Source organism: Chiloscyllium punctatum, chromosome 4, assembly GCF_047496795.1.
Source record: "Chiloscyllium punctatum isolate Juve2018m chromosome 4, sChiPun1.3, whole genome shotgun sequence".
Classification (NCBI taxonomy): Eukaryota; Metazoa; Chordata; class Chondrichthyes; order Orectolobiformes; family Hemiscylliidae; genus Chiloscyllium; species Chiloscyllium punctatum.
The window spans coordinates 73,048,534-73,070,896 of NC_092742.1; the positions used below are offsets into that span (position 1 = coordinate 73,048,534).

General features: G+C 39.1%; 1 protein-coding gene across 1 annotated transcript in view; it reads left to right on the forward strand.

Annotated features, from left to right (window-relative positions):
• Window positions 1–22,363, forward strand: part of stxbp6 (syntaxin binding protein 6 (amisyn)) — a 210,236-nt gene that overhangs the window by 23,673 nt on the left and 164,200 nt on the right. The window contains exon 2 of the mRNA XM_072569021.1: window positions 13,166–13,354. Within this exon, the coding sequence (XP_072425122.1) occupies window positions 13,198–13,354 (157 nt within the window). The 5' untranslated portion in view covers window positions 13,166–13,197. The remainder of the gene's footprint in view (window positions 1–13,165; window positions 13,355–22,363) is intronic.

The following is a 22,363-nucleotide window of genomic DNA, read 5'->3' on the forward strand; positions in this document are numbered from 1 at the left end:
AGGGTTCAGAAAAGATTTACAAGGATGTTGCCAGGGTTAGAGAATTTGAGCTATAGGGAGAGATTGAATATGCTAGGGCTGTTTTCCCTGGAGCTTCGGAGGCTGAGGGGGAGACCTTATCAAGGATTATAAAGTCATGAGGGGCATGGATAGGATAAATAGACAAAGTCTTTTCCCTGGGGTCGGCAAGTCCAGAACTAGAGGGCATAGGTTTACAGTAAGAGGGGAAAGATATAAAAGACACCTAAGGGACAACTTTTTCATGCAGAGGGTGGTATGTGTATGGAATGAGCTGCCAGAGGAAGTGGAGGCTAGTACAACTGCAACATTTTAAAAGGCATCTGGATGGGTATATGAATAGGAAGGGTTTGGAGGGATATGGGTCAGGAGCTGGCAGGTAGGACTAGATTGGGTTGGAATACCTGGTCGGCATGGACGGGTTGGACCAAAGGGTCTGTTTCTGTGCTGTACATCTCTATGACTAAAGTTTATTCCAGTGTTATTAGTGCTGCAAGACTATTTATCCCCTGCCTGGCATAATATAGTTATCACTTCAAGTGCAAAACATGTGTTTCATGTCTTTTCAGTTCTAAACTGGAATAAATGCGAAGTCCAGGTGTTGTGATTAGTTTTTAAGTCATTAATGAGAGTACCATTGTAACCATGGAGAGATCTTATTAACCAGAGCTGTGAGTATTGCTGTGTTTTGACTGCTATGAAGGCTGTTACTTTTTTGGGTGTCTGAACAGCAACAACAGCTGGCATTTCAATAGCGAGTTTAATGCAGTGCGATAGCCCAAAGCACTTTGCAGAAATCTTATCAGAAAAAAATTTGACAGCAAGCTACATAAGGATAGTGTAGCAGGTGACCAAAAGCTTAACCAAAGTGGTAAATTTTAAGAACTGTATTAAAATAAAGTGTTTTTTTTAAGAAAAGGTAGAGGTGGGCAGGTATCAAAAGGAAATTCCAGACTCTAGATTCTGGAACACTGAAAGCATGGCCACTAACAGAGGATCAAAGCAAGTCGGATATGTAAGAAGTGAGAATTTAAAAAAGGAGTACTTGGGAGGTTGTACAATTTGCAGGAAATTATAAATGGGGAAGAACAAGATTTGAGGTATTTGAAAACAACGATGATCAATTCAAATATCAGGTGTTTCTGTGCCAGGAACCAGTTCAGGTTTGAGTATTAAGTCATAGAGTCAGAGATGTACAGCATGTACAGAGATGTACAACAGACCTTTTTTGGTCCAACCTGTCCATGCTGACCAGATATCCCAACCCAATCAAGTCCCACCTACCAGCACCTGGCCCATATCCCTCCAAACCCTTCCTATTCATATACCCATCCAAATGCCTCTTAAATGTTGCAATTGTACCAACCTGCACCACATCTTCTGGCTGCTCATTCCATACACGTACCACCCATGTGTGAAAAAGTTTCCCCTCTGGTCTCTTTTATATCTTTCCCCTCTCACTCTAAACCTATGTCCTCTAGTTCTGGACTCCCTGACCCCAGGGAAAAGACTTTGTCTATTTATCTTATCCATACCCCTCATAATTTTGTAAACCTCTATAAGGTCACCCCCTCTGCCACCGATGCTCCAGGGAAAATGGCCCCAGCCTGTTCAGCCTCTCCCTATAGCTCAAATCCTCCAACCCTGGCAGCATCCTTGTAGATCTTTTCTGAACCTGTTCAAGTTTCACAACATCTTTCCGATAGGAAGGAGACCAGAATTTCACGCAATATTCCAAAAGTGGCCTAACCAATGTCCTGTATAGCCACAACATGACCTCCCAACTCCTGTATACTCTGACCAATAAAGGAAAGCATACCAAACGCCACCTTCGCTATCCTATCGACCTGCGACTCCACTTTCAAGGAGCTGTGAGCCATCTCTCCAAGGTCTTTGTTCAGCAACACTTCCTAGGACCTTACCATTAAGTGTATAAGTTCTGCTAAGATTTGCTTTCCCAAAATGCAGCACCTTGCATTTATCTGAATTAAACTCCATCTGCCACTCCTCAACCCATCGGCCCATCTGCTCCAGATCCTGTTGTAATCTGAGGTAACCCTTTTCGCTGACCACTGCACTTCCAATTTTGTTGTCATCTGCAAACTTACTAACTATATCTCTTGTGCTCATATCCAAATCATTTATGTAAATGACAAAAAGTAGAGGGCCCAGCACTGATCCTCGTGGCACTCCACTGGTCACAGGCCTCCAGTCTGAAAAACAACCCTCCCACCCCCACCCTCTGTAAATCTACCTTTGAGTCAGTTCTGTACTCAATTCCATGAGATCTAACCTTGCTGATCAGTCTCCCATGGGGAACCTTGTCGAGAGCCTTACTGAAGTCCATATAGATCACATCTACTGCTCTGCCCTCATCAATCTTCTTTGTTACTTCTTCAAAAAACTCTGTCAAGTTTGTGAGACATGATTTCCCCCACACACAGCCATGTTGACTATCACCAAACAGTCCTTGCCTTTCCAAATACATGTACATCTTGTCCCTCAGGATTCCCTCCATCAACTTGCCCACCACTGAGATCAGGCTCACTAGTCTGTAGTTCCCTGGCTTGTCTTTACTGCCCTTCTTAAATAGTGGCACCATGTTTTCCAACCTCCAGTCTTTCAGCACCTCACCTGTGACTATCGATGATACAAATATCTCAGCAAGAGGCCCAGCAATCACTTCTCTAGCTTCTCAGAGTTCTCGGGTACACTTGATCAGGTCCTGGGGATTTATCCACCTTTAACCATTTCAAGACATCCAGCACTTCCTCCTCTGTAATCTGGACATTTTGCAAGATGTCACCATATATTTCTCTACTGTCTTTATCTTTCATATCCTCTTCCACAGTAAATACTGATGCAAAATATTCATTTACCAGGATGTTGCCTGGTATGGTAGGAAGATCGTATGAGGAAAGGCTGAGGCACTTGGGGCTGTTTTCATTGGAGGAAAGAAGGTTTAGGGGTGACTTGATAGAGGTGTACAAGATGATTAGGGGTTTAGATAGGGTTGACCATGAGAACCTTTTTCCACGTATGGAGTCAGCTATTACGAGGGGGCATAGCTTTAAATTAAGGAGCGGTAGGTATAGGACAGAATTTAGGGGTAGATTCTTTACTCAGCGAGTCGTGAGTTCATGGAATTCCCTGTCAGTAGCAGTGGTGGACTCTCCCTCTTTATGGGCATTTAAACGGGCATTGGATAGGCATATGGAGGATAGTGGGCTAGTGTGGGTTAGATGGGCTTGGATCGGCGCAACATCGAGGGCCAAAGGGCCTGTACTGCACTGTATTGTTCTATGTTCTATGTTCTGTTTAGTATCTTCCCCCATTTTCTGTGGCTCCACACAAAGGCCGTCTTGCTGATCTTTGAGGGGCCCTATTCTCTCCCTAGTTACTCCTTTGTCCTTTAATATATTTGTAAAAACTCTTTTGTATTCTCTTGTAATTCTAATTGCCAAAGCTATCTCATGTCCCCTTTTTGCCCTCCTGATTTCCCTCTTAAGTAAACTTAACTTTTCAGATCTTTTAGAAGATTATGTTCTGTGCATTGAATGGCATGGTTCCATCTATCTTCCATGAATACAAAGTGATAGTGAATTTTGAAGAAACTCCATGCAACATTCATGAGGGTTTTCTATGATGCTGCAATTTAGGTGCAAATAGCTAAGTTTTGAATACAGCAACCAGGTTTTTTTGCATGATTCACTGTAGTAAAAGAACATTTCCTGGTGATCTGTATTTTTAGATCTTAAGACAATTTATAGAAAGACATTTTGCTGCATTAATCCTTTGTTTCTGACCTGATCTCTCTTGGATATGTAGCAGTTTCCTTTTATTAGAGGTCTAATTGACTGGATATTATTCATGTGTCTTTCTTGTGCTGTCAGACACATTAATTTTCATTTTTCCTCTGCATCCAGATCTGTGGAACTGTTGCACAATTTTCTGGTTTGATTTCAGATTTTGCTTAATTTGAAATGTAGTGTTCTCTTTGTTCGTGCAAAATGAGTAACTCCAGGTCTCTGATGCATTGCAGTGATTTTTTTTTCTGTCTCCCTAAACCATTTCTGGTTTCCCTATGTACTGATCTATCTTGCCTAAGTGATCTTTAATGCATGTAAGCTTAGTTTGAAAGTGTGATAGGGTTTTGACCAAAAGTAAAAGCAATATGCTTTAGGTTCTTAAATGAAATGCTGTGCTATCTATTGTTATAATTGCTTAAAGTTTTATCAAGCTTTCTTCTATTCAGGGTTTCCACACAAATAATTTACAGATAAAATACATTTGCCAGTATGTAGATTTGGATATTCCACAGCACTTTACTGAGCATTGCCAATTTCATTTTTTTAAAAACATCTTCGCTTCATTCTCTGCTAATGATTTTGGCAAACTTTCTGTTCGCAATTTCTTTGGTAATTTGGCATAATACTTTTGAGTCTGTTACTTTGTATTGATGTGTTTTTAATTGCAATAATGTCAACTTGCATTTTTATCACTCATTCATCAACTAATGTTTGGCAAAAAAGCGTAAGTTTATATTTGCATACAACCAAAAACTGGGTCAGAAGTGTGTTAGAGGAATGCCTTTAAATTGCGAAAGCAAAGTAGAAAGAGAATTCTAGTGCTTAGGTCTTAGGGAGCTGAAGGCAGTGGGAGCAAATCAAATTGGGGATGCGCAAAAGGCCAGAATTGAAAAAGTGGAGTGATCTTAAAAGAGCAAGATAATGGTGATGTTTGAAAATAAAGATAAAAGTTTAAAATTAAAATATTGCCAATCCAGGATCCCATGTAGATTAGCAAGCGCATGCATGATTATAACAGAACAATGTTTTTAGGATTAGCTCATTTTAATGTACCATGGCAGTGGAGAGTAACTGCCATGGTTAAGAATTTTAATAGCAAATAAGTGAAGTCACAGGCAGAGGTTGGGCAGTGTTATGGAATTGAAAATAGGTGGTCTTGGTGATGAATTATGTGATTTCAGAATTATCCTGGGACCAAATATGGCATCAAGCTTTTCAAGTCAAGTTTCTTCAATTGTCGAGTTAGAAGAAGAAATTTGGGCTTTGAGTTCTGAGGCAGCAGTGGTCACCTTGAAGCTTGGACTGACTTCTGACTGCTGTGAGGATCCTTTAAAAGCTTGCATCCTTTTTCTTGCTGCGTAGGTGTGGCCTAACTAACTTTTGAGTCCTGATTATTGCTGCAAAAGAAGCCTGCAAGTAGGTAGGACAGGATGTTTGAGACCCTGCCTCCTATCCAGCTTCCCTGTGCTCAACTCCTGTTTGCTCAAAGCCTCTCCCCATTTAAGAGTTGCAAGTTTGTCCACTCCAGCCATCAATACTCAATCCTACCCCAAAAAATTCCATATTACCGAAGTAATATGGGATTTGATATATTAAAGTAGTGCTTCTTAAAACAACAATATTTTAAGTAGTCAGATGTATTGTGTGAATTTAACAAATGTGACTGATTCAACTCAAATTATCCAGAAATTAGCTCCCAAGTATGAGCAAATTTACAAGATGTAATGAAAGTTGATATATAATCCTTTTTTAGAATTGGACTTTACGTCAATTTTACCTCGACTTTTATAGTTTCATTTTGTGAAGGTCCTTTTGCTTTTAAATTAAGATGTCACTTATTTGGAACAGTGAGCTATTATAATTTGCAAGAATGCATCTAACTTCATGTATGTGCCTTGCAGGATCTTAATTATGTATTTACAAAATTGAATTCCATTGACTGATAATGAAACAGATGAGGCATATGAGTATTTCTAGGTCAATTCAGAATCCATTCTGTATTGGTCACTGCTGACGATCCCTAATATTGTGCCACCTTTGCCATCACTTTGAAATTCTTATCCATGTTTTTGAGTTAGCCACCACTGCCAACATCCCACATTCCATTAGATTAGATTTAATTAAACTCTCTACAGTATGGCAACTGGCCCTTCGGCCCAACTGACCCACCGAAGAGTAACCCACCTAGACTCCTTCCTCTACATTTACTCCTGACTAATGCAACTATCACTATAGGCAATTTAGCATGGCCAATTCCCCTGACCTGCACATCTTTTGAATTGAGAGAGGAAACCGGAGTACTGGAGGAATACTGTTATCTCTGATTATATCTTCTCCCTGTCAATGTGATTGAATTTACTCTGTAATTTATGATCACTGCCTCCTAAGGCTTCCTTCACCTAAAGCTCCTTTATCAAATCTGCCTCATTGCACAACACAAAATCTGGTACTGCCTGTTCCCTAGTGGGCCCTGCCACAAGCTGCTCCAAAAAGGCCATTTTGTAGACATTCCACACGTTTTTTGCAATCCACTACCAAACTTATTTTCCGAGTCCACCTGCATATTGAAATCACCCATGATTACTAACTTTGCCTTCCCTACACATCTTTTTTTATCTCCTGGTGTATCTTGCACCCCAGCTCCTGACTACTGTTTGGAAGCCCGTATGTAATTCTAACAATACCAATCTATATTAAAGTCCAGTTGTGCAAGCGGTCAGCTGTTGGCAAGCTGTAGCTTGCCTACATGGTTTCTTTTAATTGCCTCAGATAGAGGATAATTGGCATCCTGCTTTGCTAGGAACTTGGAGGCACTGTGGGGGCTGGAGAGGTGTGTACAGTGCTGCGTACTGAGATGTCAGTGGCTGCTGGGCATCGAGAGAAGCAATGGCTATATGAGAGTCATGAGGTTTCTAATCTGGCTTTCATGTTTGGTATTCGTGCTGTTTGGTTGGTATGCAGAAGTTGGGAGAATGGGAACCTGCATATTAGTGAGGTGAGATTACATAATAGTGAGGACACTAATGTATGCAAGTATACCTCAGACACTGTTTAACTAGTAAGAATCTCATCTCACCATTCAACTCTTTGTTAGAAAATGGGACCTTTTGCTCTTGACTATGGAAGCAATGCACCGTTCTCACCAATGCCCATGTTGTTCAGGGGCTGAGAGACTCTGCCCTTTTTTTAGCTTGAGAAGAGTTAGCATTTTAGTTGAAGTAGAGGTTTTCAGGTTGTCAGAATAGAAGAGGTTTAGGTCATCAGAATAAATTCTAGATCCCCAAAACTGGAAAGAGTCAGTTAAATGAGAAATTATAAGGTCGAGGTGACACCTAATTGGGATTAAGTATTTGTAAAAAATATTGCTGGAAAATGGCTTGAAACTTTGTTTTTCTGTTTATGTCAAGATATATAACTTTTTTTTTAATCCTCTTGTGTGGTAAATGGTAATTTTCCTGAGGAACATTAACAAACTCACTTAAATATTTTCAGTGACCAATCATCATGTTAACCAACTGAAAAAACTAAGCTCATGATATATCGAGCCATGTCCCATTCTGGCTTGTCTAATATTGCCATTAGCTGGGATCATAGCAAATGTTTTTTCTCTTTAATAAAGCACACAAGTACAGATGCTGGAGATCTGAAAGAATAAAAATGGGAATTGAGAAACTAGATCTGTCAGGATCTGAGAGAGAAAAGAGAATTCATGTTAATTCTTTTTTCTTTCCACAGATGGTGCTGGACCTGCTGAGTTTCTTCAGTAATTATGGTATTTGTTTGTTTCCTTTTATACTGCAGGTTTTGTGAAATTTCATATTTTACTCTTTGCATATTATTCTACTTTTCAAAAAGTGAAGGGGGATTTTAATCTAAAATGTCTCAAATTTGAGGTGATTGCTCAAAAAATTCCTTTGAATAAAAAATAATGGCTTTTATCAAGCACAGTTGCAATTAAGATTATAATAGGTATGCAGTTAAGTGTTGGTGTTGAAATCATCATATGCTTAATGCATTAAATTATTTCTTCATAAAATTTTCATTATTGGTAAAGCAAAGCAAGAGCTATTCTACAGCTGTTCTTCCCTTTAGTTTTCAGTGGATATGGTTTATTTTCCTGAGATTGGATCCTGTTTGCATGAATTAGCCAAAAATTAGTAAATACCTAATTGGGTTTTAATCTCCTTCACAGTTGTTGGCTTGTGTAGCAATACGGGGAAAGAGATGCTCAATCTGTTGTATTCTATTGTCAGTCATACAACCAGTAAACTGCAAAGATGCATTTATGAAAGCACTTCACAGGGCATTTGGGGATGGTAAATAAATGCTGGCTTAGCTAGCAACTCTCACATCCCAGAATGAATTTTAAAAGTACATTCTTTGGCTGTAAATTGCTGATGGTGTTTTGGCAATCTTAGAATTGGGTGCAGCACAATATTTTGAGCTTTCTTGTGGTTGGATATCAGGGATAATGTGGCCTGACATTTTATACACCAGCAGTGCAGATTTTAGGATTGTATTGTTTCTTTATCTCTGGCCTGCAGTCAGAGTGGTTTCAGCAAACTGAAACTCTGATCTATCCTGTTTGTGTTTAACTATTAAATGATTAGAAATATTCTGTCTAGGCACTTCACCACCACAATATGATGACAAAACTCATTTGTGTTTCAGGCTGTTTTTCAGTTACAGGTGTGGGTATTCTTGCCTCTAACTCCACAGATTAAAATCAGAACAACAGATGTTTCCTTTTTGGAGGCAAAGGTCACTTGGTATGGTATTGTATGGGATTGTTAATTTTAATGGTGGTATCTTTGGGGCTTGCATCATTTTTCAGGTATTTGATGTTGAGCTGTCAGGACAGCAGGTAATTCATTGCATGAAGACAGCTATACCACTTTCAATGGAAAAATCACTGTGGGGTTCTTCTGCAATGCTGCGACTAGTAACGGAACACATTTTTCCCAAATAAAAATACTACACTAGTTGAATTCTACAATTGTGTTTATGACTTTTCTAAAATCAACACTGGCTTTTTGCACAAGTCTGATATTTGTTGAACAAATGTCCTTCCTGCTGTGTATTCCATGCTGATGTGACTGAGCTGTTGTTTCTCATTCTGGATCAGTGGTAGTAAACTTGAGAAAGGTTCTGCTGTGAATCTGGTGAAATTTATCTTTTTTAAAAAGAATTAAATCCAAGATCAGTTTAGGCAGTAAGCATTTATAAAGGACAAAAGGATGGCATGGAGTCATGTAGATTGGGGGAAAAAAAATCTCCAATCTTGTTCAAAGTGAATTTATGTTGTGACTTTAGTTTAGCAAGCATTCTGACCATAAGATAGAGTTGCCAAACCATTTCAGATTTCATATTATTCTGGTTCGGTTGCAACCAGAATTTCGTGTCCAGTTCTAGATATTACATTTTAGGAAGGTCCTTTTAAAAAAAAGTGCACAGTGTGTGGTGTCTACAAAGTTGCATGAAGAGGAGACAGGTTAGTTCAAAAGAAATTTGAGGCAGTTAGTGGAAGTAAAGTTGAAGAGCTAGGGGGATAGAGTGGGAGAATTGGGACTGACTGGATGTTCCGTAAAAAGCCAACCAAAAGCTGCCTCCTTCATCTCGATGACAGAGTACAGTGCTCCTGCTAGCTCCTTTTATCAAATGTCACTCCTAGCTTCTTGCAGATTTTTCTAGTTGCTCCCATCAATAAGTCAAAGTCCTGAGCCTAATTTTCAACTTGTTTAAAAGTTAAAGTTGAATGTAGAACATAGAACACCACAAATCAACGCCACTTTCTGGAAGACAGATCCATAGTTGTACAAGATTCTATTATAATTACTTAGACTTTGCCCTTGTCCAATGAAACCTTGCTTCCTTCTGCATTCATTTGCTTGGGCCCTGTACATCCTCATTCTCAATTTCTTGTGAAATATTCTAACTCTCTTTTTCCTCCCTGTATGCTTCAAGCTCCAGTTCAAAATATTACTCACTTCGCTGCTTCTTTGAAAAGGCAAAAACTGATTTTTGGATAGTCAACATGGCTTTGTCATGTTGAGGAATGATTAGTAAGTTTGCAGATGGCACCCAAATTAGTGTAGTGGTTACTGAAGAAGGTTTTGAGTACAACAGGACCTTAATTAGATTGGCTGAACAAAGAACTTGAGGTGCAGGTTCGTAGTTCCTTGAAAGTGGTTAGGCCATTTTTGGGATGCTGTGTTCACTTCTGGCCTCCCAGCTCTAGGAAAGATGTTAAACTTGAAAGGGTGCAGAAAAGATTTACCAGGATGTTGCTGGAGTTGGAAAATTTGAGCTATAGGAAGAGGCTATTTTCCCTGGAGCATCAGAGGCATGAATAGGGTGAATAGCCAACGTTGTTTTTCCAAGGTGGGGCAGTAAGGTGAGAGGGGGAAAAATATAAAAGGAACCTAAGGGGCGTCCTTTTTACGCAGAGGTTGATGGGTGTATGGAAGGATGTGATGGAGGCTGGTGCAATTTAAAGGCATCTGAATGTGTACATGAATAGCAAATTAGACTAGATTAATTTAGGATATCTGGTCAGCATGGATCCTTTTTTTTTTTTGAGGGGTCTGTTTCCGTGTTGTACAACTCTATCTCCTGTTTCTTGATCTCCTTCTTTTTCTGCCTTGATCATGCAGTTGTTTCTAGCCCTCACTGATAGAAAACAATTTATTTTTATGTGAAATATTAGCTGTCTCTTTTCAGAACTACCATGAACATTCCTTATCCAAAAGTCCCACTTGTATCCACTTTTTACAACTGTTTAGATTTTATTCAATGTTTAAACGAAGCATCTTGAGCTTTTGTTAGCTCCTTGCTGCTTGTCTTCCCTTCTAGAAGTACCATATAGAATAACGGTGCAGTATTCTTAATATTGGTAAGTTCCTGTATGGTTACACTCTTGTCTAAGAATGGTGAGTCATTGATTAATTTTCCATTTGCTGTGACTCAGTCATGTGATCTGTTTTATAACCAATGTCTGCTTGCTGTCTGTGATGGAAACTGTTGAAAAGATTGCAAAATAGTTTCTGTAGAAATCAAGATTTGTCCCTTTGTATTTCCAGCAATGTCCCTTTTTATGTCCAACCAGTAATTTTGGTTTCCTTGTGCTAGACTCTGCCATTCTTTTTGTTACTTTTATTTTTGTTAATATGATCCTTCATTAGTAACCTTTCTCGGGAGAAACAAAATAATCTTTGAGACATCAGCACCAGCTCAAATGTTGCCTTCCATAGAACTGAGAATTCAAAATGTTTCCAGACATCTCGGCAAAATGAATATCCTTTTACAACTCCCCCCATTTGAGTCCACAATACAGTTGAACTCACCAAATCGTTATTGATAACAACATAGCAAATTAGTATTAAAATGAAAGCTAAAAGTGGAATGTACTTTAACACTGCTAACCTGATATCGGCACTCTGGGTATATCTGCACCACGTAGAAGCATTGAATCCCGACAGTGTGGAAGCAGACCATTTGGCCCATCGAGTCCACAGCTGATTTCTCCAGAGCATCGCATCCCATCCCCCTCCCATATTCTTGTAATCTTGCATTTCCATTGGCTAATCCACCTAGCCTACACATCCTTGGGCTGTGAGAGGAAACCTAGGCAGACACAGAGTGCAAACTCTACATAAACAGTTGCCCGAGTCTAGAATTGAAACTGGTGCTGTGAGGCTGCATTGCTAACTACTGAACCACCATGCCGCAAGCCTCTTTACTGTAATGGATTAAGAAAGCAACTTGCCACTAGCTTCTCAAAGACAATTGAGTATCACCAATGAATTCAATTTTAAAAACAAGTCTTCGAGCACATAGTGCTCAAAGAAATCAGTAGAAGGATATTTTGTTGCACTTGAATATTATTCAAAAGAAAAGTTCAAAGATCCTGTTTGAATTGGCCTGTGACCAGGGGAGTGCCACAAGGATCGGTGCTGGGCCCTCTACTTTTTGTCATTTACATAAATGATTTGGATGCGAGCATAAGAGGTACAGTTAGTAAGTTTGCAGATGACACCAAAATTGGAGGTGTAGTGGACAGCGAAGAGGGTTACGTCCGATTACAACAGGATCTGGACCAGATGGGCCAATGGGCTGAGAAGTGGCAGATGGCGTTTAATTCAGATAAATGCAAGGTGCTGCATTTTGGGAAAGCAAATCTTAGCAGGACTCATACACTTAATGGTAAGGTCCTGGGGAGTGTTGCTGAACAAAGAGACCTTGGAATGCATGTTCATAGCTCCTTGAAAGTGGAGTCGCAGGTAGGTAGGATAGTGATGAAGGCGTTTGGTATGCTTTCTTTTATTGGTCAGAGTATTGAGTACAGGAGTTGGGAGGTCATATCGTGGCTGTACACGACATAGGTTAGGTCACTGTTGGAATATTACATGCACTTCTGGTCTCCTTCCTATCTGAAAGATGTTGTGAAACTTGAAAGGGTTCAGAAAAGATTTACAAGGATGTTGCCAGGGTTGGAGGATTTGAGCCAAAGGAAGAGGCTGAATTGGCTGGTGCTGTTTTTCCCTGGAGCGTTGGAGGCTGAGGGGTGACCTTATAGAGGTTCACAAAATTATGAAGGGCATGGATAGGATAAATAGGCAAAGTCTTTTCCCTCGGGTCGGGGAGTCCAGAACAAGAGGGCATAGATTTAGGGTGCGAGGGGAAAGATATAAAAGAGACCTAAGGGGCAACTTTTTCACACAGTGGTACGTGTATAGAATGAGCTGCCAGAGGATGTGGTGGAGGCTGGTACAATTGCAACATTTAAGAGGCATTTGGGTGGCTATATGAATAGGAAGGGTTTGGAGGGATATGGGCCGGTTCCTGACAGGTGGGACTAGATTGGGTTGGGATATCTGGTCAGCATGGACGGGTTGGACCGAGGGGTCTGTTTCCATGCTGTACATCTCTATGGCTCTATTTAACTTTGGACTGTATCAGAAGTTTCAGCTTAGTTTTCTATTCCAATTCAATTCCTCTTTGAAAGCTTGATGGAATATCATTCAAAAGACTTTTGGATGTGTTTCTGTACCTTGCCTCAAGTAGCTTTTTCATTGGTAATATAGCGTACTTTCTTCGAATTTTTGTTCTATCTGAATTTCTGAAATTGTATCTTTACAAGTAGGCTGTTTCAGTTTACTGACAGTGAGTTTGCCAAATGTTTGTTCGTTCAATTTGAATAAATGTTTAGGGCATGAGATGTGATTTTTAACCGTGTCTGATTTGAGTAGGTTATCTTAAAGTAAACTTAGTTACACTATGTGAGTTCTTTGCATCTGATTAAATGATTTACCATAATGAATTGCTTTCTTTTTCCGTAGGTACATAAAGTTGCCTTCTCTTCTCCCAATCCATGATGAGTGCCAAATCTGCTATCAGCAAAGAGATCTTCGCTCCACACGATGAGCGCATGCTTGCAGCAGTCCAGGTCAAGCGAAGAACCAAAAAAAAGATTCCATTTCTCGCAACAGGAGGTCAGGGGGAATATCTGACCTACATCTGCCTATCAGGTAGTTAAATTTAACTCTGTTTTGGTTTCATCATTGACATGTAGCTACTTAATAAATACCTACACCCTCACTGCTCGAAGAAACTAAGTGCTGAATGCTAAAAGAAATGTAGACTGGCAGAATAAAATATCTTTGTTCTTACATGTTAGATAACAAAGATTTTAGTCATACAGTAGGTTAGAAAAACTTTTTGGAAAATACATTATGTATGCTGTTATTGTGTTTCATCAATGTTCTGATCATTACTGTTTCGTAAGGAAATTGTTTCAACAATTTTTAGAAACCTGTGCATTCAAATTGCTTCATTTAAAAAAAAATGCTCAATTTATGGAATATTTGGATTCCAATCTCTTGTTGAGTACCATCAAATTACCAGTTCTAGATCAAGAGTTTAGTATTGACTCATCATGTTGGAGCTTACCATATGTTAAGTGAACTAAACCCTTAATTAGTAAGAGATGGAAAAGAGTCAATGTGCAAAGGGCCCAAGATGTACAAGGCTAAACATGTAGGTGCAGCAAGCTATTAGGAAGGCTAATAATAGAATATCAGTCTTTATTGCAAGAAGATTTGAGTGCAGGAGCAGAGAAGTCTTTCTTCAGTGATTATAGAAGACTGCACCTGGATTACTGTGCAGTTTTCCTTGCCTCAGGAAATATTTTGTGAAAGAGGGATGCTGCAGAAGATCCCCATTATTGCAGAAATTGCAAATTTTTCCAGCAGAGACTCCAAACATCAAGGAAAGGCTGGTTGGGAATGACAACCACTGATATTGCCAAAAGCAAGTTGTCGGAATGTCACTGGACAGTAATCCAGAATCTGAGGTGAATGTTCTTAGATGATAAATTTGAATTCCACCATGGTGTTACTTGAATTCAAAAACTTTTTTTAAAAAAAATCTAGCATTAAAAAAGCTAGTCTAATGGCAATCAGGTCAAATGTTGTAAAAACAAATCTGATTCACTGCCCTTTTAAAATTTTTTTTAGGAAGGGAATTTTCCACCCTTATCTAGTTCGGTCTACATATGACTCCAGTCCCAGAGCAATGTGGTTGACTCTTAATCATCCTCTGGGCATTTGGGGATGCACAATAGATGCTGGCCAAAGCCTGTATTATCTATATTCCTAGAATAAATTAGTGTCATAATCTGCCCTTAGACTTCAATGATGAATCCGCATAGCTAACCTTTCCTATTTATATCTTCATTAGCACTGAAAGTAAGGAAGGAATACTATGGCACAGCGTTATTGTCCCTACTTCTGGGCAAGAAAGCTAGGTTCAATTCCTACCTGCCATGAAGTGTCACAACATGTTTGTATTGATTAAATGTTTTTCAATTTTGTACCAAGTGCAGCATGTATTGGAAGAAGAACTATTAAAGATAATTGGATTTTGTTTTTAGTAAATCATAATGCATAGAAATTCATAGTTATAAGAGTTAATGCATGTTTCTTTGTATGTTGATCATTCAATGAATATTTCAACTTAGTATATGTTAACCAGATGATTTTACTTTCAGCAAGTAAAAATTGAATTTGTTACAGGAGACTATTCATACAGACGTTGTGTAAGCTTATTAGCTGCTGGTTCTGTTGTCAAGCTGATATACATATCTGCTAGACAAAATCTTCAAATTTTCAATGCATTACTGCATTTGTTACTTGAAGTCCATTGTTTTGAATTAAGCTGCTTTTGAACAGTGAATTATGCAGTGTTTTGTAACATTGGTTCAAATGCATGGGTACTTGGATTTCTATGCATTATATTTTAAAGTAATGCATACTTAGAAAAATTAAATGTGTTTAAGGTCTAGTGATTTCAGTTATGATGTACTCTTTTTCAGTGAAGAAAATTGAAATGTTCACCTCTGCCAAATTTGACTTGAAAGTTGAATCCTTCCATGTAGTGTATTCTTATCGGTTGATGTTTGGGTTTGTAGACTTTGTGAAATTTGCAGCTGATTGACAGCAGTTAGCCAAAATAAATGACAGACTTCATTCTAAACAGATTAGAGTTTACAGTGAAGTCGAACTGCATGGAAGGCACAATCTTAGTTCAAATCTTGAGGGAACTTAAGCTGGAAGCTTGACTAGTTTGAAGTTAGTGGGAGTCAGCCTGCATTATTGCAAAAGAAAGTAACCAGCTGATTAGCTTGGAAGTTGTGGAAAACAGACACGGGGAGAAAGTTTGTTTTGCTCCTGAGCATAGCTGAAGTTCAAGACAGTTCTACAGAGGACTGTAGTATATATGTGGTCCCTTCAGAAGTGAAAAAATGCATTGGAGTAACCCAGAATTATTGGGAGAATGAGGCCAGAATGTGAAACAGTTATAAATTCTTGTTAATGGGATTGGTTTAATTATTTTTTAATATAATAATTTAAAATACATAAAGTGAAATCTTGTGGCCCAGTTCTGTTGGTTAAGTGGAGGTATTTGGATTTCTTTTCAAATGTTAATAGTTCCCACTGGATTGTAATGCACAAGGAGTTTTGTGGAGGATTTAGATAAGCATGTAGATAGAAATTGTCCTGCTGGGCAGATTCAGCACGGGTTCATGAAAGGCAGGTCATGCTTAACTAACCTTTTGGAATCCTATGAAGTCATTACGAATGTGGTGGACAACAGAGACCCAGTAGATGTGTTGTATCTAGATTTCCAAAAAGCACTTGACAAGGAGCCACAAAATAGGCTACTGCATAAGAAAAGATGCCAGGCATTCCGGGCAATGTATTAGCATGGATAGAGGCTTGGTTAACCAACAGGAAGCAAAAAGTAGGAATGAATTCTATTCTGGTTGGTGAGCAGTGACTCTAGGGGTGTGCCTCAGGAGTCAGTGTTGAGACTGCATTTATTCACTATTTACATTGATGATTTGGAGTTGGGGACACTTAGTGTGTCAACATTTGCTGATGACGCTAAGATGGGTGGTAGGGCAAAGTGTGCAAAGGACTGTGAAACTTTGCAAAGGGATGTAGCTGCTTTGAGTGAGTGAGCAAAGGGCTGGCAGATGGCGTACAATGTTAATAAATGTAATGTCATCTTTTTTGGTAAGAATAATAATTAAAAGGACTGTAACTTGAATGGTAAGAAATTGCAGCATGCTGCTGTGCAGAGGGACCTGGGTGTCCTTGTGCATGAATCACAGAAGGTTAGTCTGCAGGTACAACAAGTAATTAGGAAGGTAAATGGAATTTTGTCTTTCATTGCTAAAGGGATTGAGTTTAAAAGCAGAGAGGTTATGTTGCAGCTATATAGGGAGTTGGAGGCCACACCTGGAGTACTGCATGCAGTTTTGGTCTCCTTACTTGAAAAAGGATGTACTGGCACTAGAAGGGGTGTAGATGAGGTTCACTCTGTTGGGTTGGCTTATGAGGAGAGTTTGAGTAGACTGGGATTATATTTATTGGATTTTAGAAGAATGGGGGGGGAGGGGATCTTATAGAAACATTCAAAATTATGAAGGGAATAGATAAGAGAGAAGTAAAGAGGATGTTCCACTGGTGGGTGAAACTAGGAAAAGAGGGCAAAGCCACAAAGTTTGAGGGGGCAGGTTTAGGGCTGAATTGAAAAGCAACAGCTTCACCTAGAGGGTTGTGAATCTATGGAATTCCTTGCCCAGTGAGGTAGTTGTGGTTTCCTCAGTAAATGTTTTAAAGCTAAGATAGATATTGTTTTGAACAGTAAAGGAATTAAAGGTTATAGTGAGAGGGCGGGTAAGTGGACCTGTGGCCACAAAGATCCGCCATGATCTTTGTTGAATAGCAGAGCTTAGATGGCCAATTCCTGCTCCTGTTCTAATGATTTGCCCCTCAGTAGTGATGATTTTGATAACTCTGACCATTCCTCATTTTTAAATTTCAAGATAGCTGCTGAGTGCTTTCACCTTGAGCTGCTCTCTGTCTTCTCCAGACTTCTAACATTGCTTCTGAGTCTTCTGGTACCTCACTATGGAGTGTACAAGCCAGCCACCTAGCTAACTGACCCTAATTATCATGGACATGAACAAGAAAACAGTATTAACACAAGTTGTGAGGAAGGGTCACTTGACCTGAAACATTAACTTTTATTTCTCTCCAGAGATGTTGCCAGACCTGCTGAGCTCTTCCTGCAATTTGTTTTTGTTTTTGTTTAATACTCATGGTCTAATTTAATGTCTAAGAGGAGACCAGCGGTCAAAGCCTCTTTGTCTTGCACTCGTCAGAACTAAGATGCAACAAACAGATTTGAAAAAAATTACAAATTTTTCTCGTATATATTAAAAGGAAGTACTAATTTTTTTTAAGCATCATTGACTTGGAGCTGCAGCAAGGGCAGTTAACTATCTGGCTTTGTTCTTGGAGCAATTAGGTAGATTCTGGTTAGTGTTGCTACACGAATATAGCAGATATTAGCAATCTCTGTGATCCCCTTCAATGACACACGTGATGTTTGTGCAAATTTAATCTGCTGAATTCCAAGGATAGCACCCTGACTAATCAGTTTACCAATCTGCTGTGAGGACTATGATTGACATTTGATGCGTCATGCTGTATCTTCATACAGATGATGGCCCAACCAAATGGCATCCTCTTTTCATGCTGTATAAATTGTCCCTCCTCTTTATAAAGTGTTGTCTTGGTATTTTAATCCTGATAAATGCAGTAGGAAGTGCTTTGACTTATTCCCTTCAGCAATGCATCTAAACATTTTGTATGTCTTAAACTATATAAAGCAGATTGTTTCCTCCAAAAACATGCCAGATTGGGACATTCTGTGTGTAATAAAACGGTATTTGGAAAAATAATGGAAATGAAGACAGATTAGTCCCAGGGAAGTGATGGTTACTACTTTGTAGTTTTAAAGGAAGTAGGGAAGTAAGTTGTGGATAATGTAGCCAGACTTCCAAAGTTGTTTGATGTAAGCAGTTAAAGTCAAGTGTAAGTGTATGAAAGAGATGTTGGCTTGTAATAGGTACTTGTGAACAACCTATCCTCAAAAATAGAAACCGTACTGTCAAGGAAGGAAAGGGAAGAGAAGGGAGGAGTCTGAGGTGGACCAGATGAAGATGAGAGAAGAATGGAAATTGGAAGGAAAACTGGTGAACCGTTCCATTTCCAGATAAGAGTAGGAAGTAGCACTGAAGGCTGACATCCATGTATTGGAGAAAGAATTGTGGATGTAAGCCTGAGTAGGACCGGAATGATGAAATCTTCTGCATACCCCAGAGAGACATGTCTAGCTGGGACTCCTGGGTACCCATGCTGTAGAGAAAATGTGATGAGTTAAAGAAGAAATTCAAAGTAGAATGAAATCAACCAGTCAAAGGAAGGTGGTGATGTATTAAGCTGTGCAGACTTCTTCAAGGAAGAAGCAGAGTTCAGACAGTTATGATGAGAGATTGATGTGTCGAGGGATTGCACGTCCACGTGGCTTCAGGTGAGAGAGGAAAGGTGTAAAAGGAACTTAAGGGGCAGCGTTTTCATGCAGAGCATGGTGCATGTATGGAATGAACTGCCAGAGGAAGTGGTGGGGGCTGATACAGCTACAACATTTTAAAAGGCATGTGGATGGGTGTATGAATAGAAAGGGTTTAGAGAGATATGGGCCAAAAGCTGGCAAATGGGATTAAATTCAGTTAGGATATCTGGTCAGCATGGACGAGTTGGACTGAAGGGTCTGTTTCCTGCTGTACAGCTCTGACTATTTGAATAAAATGAAAATGATGGTACTTAGTAAAGTGCTGCCAATGCTGGATATAAGAAATAAAGAAAATGCTGTGAATAATTCGTAATGCTTGATTTTTGTTAATTGCAGGACACCAATGCAATGGGTAAGTAGGTCCTGCACCTTTCATGCCAAGATCCAGGTATCTTTTGACAAGTGAGAGGACCAGTGACAAATGTTTAACACTCTCGTGTAAGAGACTTAAATCTTTTATTTTTGGACTATGGACTGGAATTAAGGAAAAATAAGCATTGCTCATTGTACAAGAAGTTGTCTGCAGCTTGGAAAAACAAATGATGCGTGTGATCAGTGATGCTTTTCAAGGACATAGAGGCCAGACAGGTTAGGACCATTTGTTATAGGTTCAGCAAAGCCCACGTGGCAGCAACAATCTGCTCAGAATGCAGCTTATGGACTCTTGTGAAGTGAGTGAAACATTGGGAAGCAAGGAGCCCTCCAGAAGTTATTTACATCAATCTTGCTCTCTAAACTGCTGTCTTCAATTTTCAGTCAAAAGAGCAGAAAAATTGCATTTGGAAATGTTGAAAGAAATAATTCTAAAACCCAGAGGCTGGTAGAAAATCCCCAAATGCAATCAAGTAACCAGTAGACTACAAATTGATCATTGCTGTGTAGATAACATCAAGGCATCGAATCTAAAGAATTGTGAAATCTAGTACCAGTGGTATAGAACTCTTTTATGGTTATTTTATTCCCTCCAGTCCAAATTGATTTTGTGTGTTAAGTGGTGAGTTTACAATAAAAATACTGTTCTGGTTAAAGTTGTGTTATATGTAAAAATTTTTGGTACTTTAATAAAAGAACTTGATGTCGTTCCCTTTTACCCTGAGTCAGTCAGTCAGAGGCAGATTGAGATTTTTAGTAGCTTTATTAAAACTTCATGTTTGCCAATGACTTTGGGAGCAGTCAGGACGTGATTTCCAGTGCACTACGTCAATGAGTTATAACGTACAATAATTGGTGCTGCAGTCTCCCTTGGTTATTCTGTTTCTGTTTTCATTCATCTTTCAGTGCAAATAACTTTGATCACAAAGTTAAGCTTAAAGCAAACATTGTCATCTTCATATGAATGAACTGCCTCTCCTATTAGAGTTAGTCTTACAGCACAAAAATAGACCCTTCTGTCCAACTCATCCATGCTGACCAGGTTTCCCAAATTAAACTAGCCTTAGCTGCGTTTGGCTTATTTCTCTAAATCATATACATGTCCAAATGTCTTTTAAATGTTGTAACTGTACTTGTATCTGTCACTTCCTCCGACAGTTCGTTCCATAAACACACCCTCCGTGGAAAAGGTTGCCCCCAAGTTCCTTTCAGTTCTTTCTCTTACCATCATTGAAATTATGCCCTCCTGTTTTGAGCTTTCTTCCCCTGGGTAAAAGACCTTTTTTGCTATTTCTTATCTAAATCTTACAACATGTCTTTAGACCACCTTCAGTGTCTCTAAATTCTCTTTTATTATATGCACAAGGGAATTGTACCCTTAATCTAAGTTTAGTCTCGTTTTTATTGACTGAATATAGCTGTACTGACTCTTGTTGACAATTGACCGCAGTCAGAACCTCTTCTGTGCATTGAACAATGAAATGTGATACGATGCAGAATAGCATGAAATGTGCATATTCAGAATTACAATACATTATGTAACTGCATTTTGGCCTACGTGTTATCTAACAACATGGTTTTGGAATAACTTAGTTGTTTGCCCTAGTTGTCTCGAGAAATGTATGGTGGCATATGATATGTCCAAGTTAATGCTTTTGTAGGACTGTGGTTAGAATGTGAAGCTGCTAAGTTTAACTTGCATATTTGGAAAACTTGAGCAATACAATTATTTGAGTCAAAATTAAGTCGTTTAGACAAATGTAGATAAATTAAGGAAAAACAGTACAGATTTGTGAGGGAAAATTTTTTTAAGCAACCTGAAGATTTCAAAAAGGTAACCCAAAGGTGATGAGGGTATTGCCATTATAGTAGACGTGTATTTCCAAGAGTGTTTGATACAGTGCTGGACAGTGGGCTTGAGTAGGGTTTTAGTTCAAGAAATAAAAGGGTTGGATGCAACCTGGATATAAAATTGTCTGAGTGACAGAAAACGCAGCAGTTAATGGGAGGATGGTTTATAGTAGAGTTGTCCGATGGTCACTGTTGGGATCCTTGCTCTTTCTGATTTTGCAGTTGATACTGCAATTGTGAACATCAGAAACTGAGGTAGATAGATGGAAGGACATAAACAAGCTGGTGACATAAGTGGGCATCTGACAGGTAAAACTCGGTGCAGAGAAATTAGTTTCTTTTTGGTGTGAAGAACATACCTATAAAACATACATATGATTAAAGGAGTTGCAGGAACAGAAGAACCTGGGTGTATATGTTCATGAAAATCATTGAAGGTGGCAGGACAAGTTGAAAGAGCATTACTAAAACATTCGGTACCTTCTGCTTTGTTAATCGGAGTGTAAAGTACAACAGTATGGAGGGTGTTTTGAATGTGTGGAAGATACAGGTTCAGCCTCAAATGGAGTACAGGATCCAGTTTTGGTGTAATGTATTCTGAAATATGAAGGCATTGCAGTCCAGATAGACTCCTGTGAATGGTTCAGTGGTTGAGGAATTTCAGTTACAAAAATGGATTGATTGGAGAATTTGGAGAAGAAAAAGCTGAGATGAGGTTGACGGTCTGAGCAGGGTATGTAGGGATAAATGTTTCTGGTGGTAGGATCACAAGTGAACATCTGCAGTTTAAGCTAATTAGGGAAAGGATCAATGGTGGGTAATAAGATAGGACAGGTGACTAAGGTGTCAGTGGGGGAGCACTTTGGGGCAAGAGACCATAATTATATTAGTTTTAAAATAGAAGAGGATAGACCAGATCTAAAAGTTGAAGTTCTAAATTGGAGGAAGGTTTATTTTGATGGTATTAGGCAAGAGCTTTCAAAAGCTGATTGGGGATAGATGTTTGCAGGTAAAAGGACAGCTGGAAACTGGGAAGCCTTCAGAAGTGAGATAACGAGAGTCCAGAAGCAGTATATTCTGTTCAGAATGAAAGGAAAGGCTGGTAGGTGTAGGAAATGCTGGATGATTAGAGAAATTGAGGTTTTGGTTAAGAAAAAGAAGGAGGCATATGTCAAGTATAGACAGGAGACATTGAGAGATAAAGGCAGTAGGAGTATATTTAAGAAGGAAATTAGGAGGGCAAAAAGGGCACATGAAATAGCTTTGGCAAATAGAATTAAGGTGAATCCAAAGGGTTTTGCAAATACGTTAAGGACAAACAGGTAACT